The sequence below is a fragment of the Arachis ipaensis genome, chromosome B2 (assembly GCF_059453495.1).
Source record: "Arachis ipaensis isolate K30076 ecotype BB chromosome B2, ASM5945349v1, whole genome shotgun sequence".
Taxonomy (NCBI): Eukaryota; Viridiplantae; Streptophyta; class Magnoliopsida; order Fabales; family Fabaceae; genus Arachis; species Arachis ipaensis.
In genome coordinates, this window is record NC_142437.1 from 18,996,970 (window position 1) to 18,999,683 (window position 2,714).

The 2,714-nt window shown below is 35.2% G+C and overlaps 1 protein-coding gene across 1 annotated transcript; it reads left to right on the plus strand.

Annotated features, from left to right (window-relative positions):
* Positions 1–496: 496 nt before the first annotated feature.
* Positions 497–1,105, plus strand: LOC148573193 (uncharacterized). Its single transcript, XM_088505708.1, has one exon. The coding sequence runs from the start codon at positions 497–499 to the stop codon at positions 1,103–1,105; it is 609 nt and encodes a 202-aa protein (XP_088361834.1).
* Positions 1,106–2,714: the final 1,609 nt, after the last annotated feature.

A 2,714-nucleotide genomic window follows, 5' to 3' on the forward strand; every position in this document is an offset into this window, starting at 1 on the left:
TATTTTCCATGAGTATATTGGAAAGTTTATGGAATGTACATTGATGATGTTATGGTTAAATCAAATTCTGTAACCCAACACATCGATTATTTGAGAAAAACGTTTATTACAATGCAAAAAAGGGGTTAAAAATAAATTCTTTAAAATGTGCATTTGGTATATCAGCAGGAAACTTCTTAGGATTTGTTGTTCACAAAAAAGGAATTGCTGTTGATAAAAACAAAGTTGATGCAATATTAGCGTTATCTCCTCCCAGGTCGAAGAAAGAAGTACAATCTTTCCTTGGAAAGGTGAACTATCTTCGAAGATTCATGTCGAATCTTTCAAGATGAACTCGAACATTTGCACTATTGGTGAAACTCAAAAATGAATCACAGTTTTAATGGATGAAAGAACATTAAGAAGCTTTTGAGTCAATTAAAGATTATTTGATTAAGGCTCTGGTGATGGCTAATGTTCACCCCATGAGCCTTTAAAGTTATATATTGCAGCATCCATGGATACAACTAGGTATATGTTGGCTCAAGATGATGAAAATGGACATGAACGAGCCATTTATTACCTTCGTCGAGTATTAACTAATATCGAAACAAGGTACTCACCTGTTAAAAGGTTGTGTTTGTCCTTGTATTATGCTTGTACAAAGTTGAAATGTTATATGGTGGCCAAACCTATGAAAATCATTGCACAAACTGACCTCGTTAAATATATATTGTCTTATCCGATGCTACGAGGCCGATTTGGGAAATGGATGTTGGCATTAACCGAGTTTGATTTGCAATATGTTCCAGCAAGGGCTGTTAAAGGACAGGTCATTGTAGATTTTCTAGTCGATCATTCGAATAATCTGAATGACCAGGGGGCAAATATTATTGACGTTTGTATCGATTATTGGAAATTATATTTTGACGGATCGAAGTATAAAGATGGTGCAGGAGTAGAAATTTTAATTATCTCACCAGAAGGGATTCTGTCGGAATTTTTGTTTGAGTTGAAATATCCTTGTTCGAATAACGTGGCTGAGTATGAAGCTTTAATTTTGGGCCTTGAAATTTTGATCGCAAAAGGGGCTTTAGAAGTTCAAATTCTTGGGGTTCTCAATTAGTTTTAAAACAGTTATCGAAGGAGTTCAAATGTAATAATGACAAGTTGCAAAAATATTTGGCAACAGCATGGGAATTGTTAACTTCCTTTTGAAAGGGTTCCTTAGTCCATATTCCGAGAATTCAAAATGAAATTTCTAATGAGTTGGCTCAGATTGCTTCGAGATATAAAATAGGCCCAGAAACATTAAGAAAATTAGCAAAAATTCGTCAGATATTAGTTCCGGTGGATGAAAGAGAAGCTTTGTGTTTAGATGAATGGGAAGATGATGATTGGAGAGAACCCATTGCTAAGTATTTAAAAAATTCCAGTATTCAAGTAGATAGGAAAATAAAGTTAAAAGCAATGAATTTTATATTAATGGCTGATGAGTTGTACAAGAGAGGAATCGATGGAAATCCATCGAGATGTTTAGGTCAAGCGGATAAAGACATTGCTTTAAGGGAAGTCCATAGAGGTATATGCGACGCCTATCAGGCTGGAATAAAAATGAAATGAGTTTTACGTCGAAATCATGTTTATTGGCCTTCGATGGTCAAAGATTGCATCAATTACGCAAAGACATGTCAAGAGTGTCAACGCCATAGAGTGTTGCAACAGATCCCAGTATCTGAGCTACATTCAAGCATTAAGCCCTGGCCATTTCGAGGCTGAGCATTAGACTTAATTGGGTTGGTTCACCCTCCTTCGTCGAAGAATCATAAATTTATCTTGGTAGCTATAGATTATTTCACGAAGTGGGTCGAAGCTGTTCCCCTGATAAAGGGTGGGCAAAGTGAAGTAATAGATTTTATTGAGGAATATATAATTCATCGATTTGGAATTCCTCAAAGGTTAAGTACTGATCAGGGAACTATGTTCACTGGTCAGCGCATTAAAAATTTTGCAGTTTCGAGAAATATTAACATGGTTATTTCCACTCCTTATTATGCACAAGCCAATGGGCAAGTTGAAGCAGCAAATAAAATTTTAATCAGTTTGATTAAGAAGCATATTGGAAATAAACCTTGAACTTGGCACGAGACTTTGAGTCAGGTATTATGGGCTTATCGAAATTCACCAAGAGGATCTACAGGTACTTCTCCTTATAAATTGGTATATGGACATGATGCAGTCTTGCCTTTAGAAATTAATCTTAATACATTGAGGATTTGGAGGCAAGATAATTTACTAGTTTACGATTATCGGAATGCAATGTATGATGAATTAAATGATCTAGATTCAGAGCGTGTATTGGCTCTTGAGAGTATGATTTGACAAAAAGAAAACGTTGCCCGAAGTTATAATTGTCGAGTGAAGGAGAAATGTTTCAGTATAGGAGAGTTGGTTTTGAACGTTGTATTGCCCATGGAAAAGAAGTCAAGATTTCTTTGCAAGTGGTCCTGATAAACCCCGATTTTGTGGTTTATCTTGTGCTTAATTTGGGGATTTTATCAACTTTTCTCACATTTATTCAATGAAATAACATGGTTTTGCAATTCTCCCTTGATTTGTGCTTAAATGTGAAAACATGCTTTTAAGGCCTTAAAATAGCTAAATTCAATTCACTTTAATTCCATTTGATGCCTTGATATGTTTATTGAGTGATTTCAGGTTCATAAGGCAAGTAT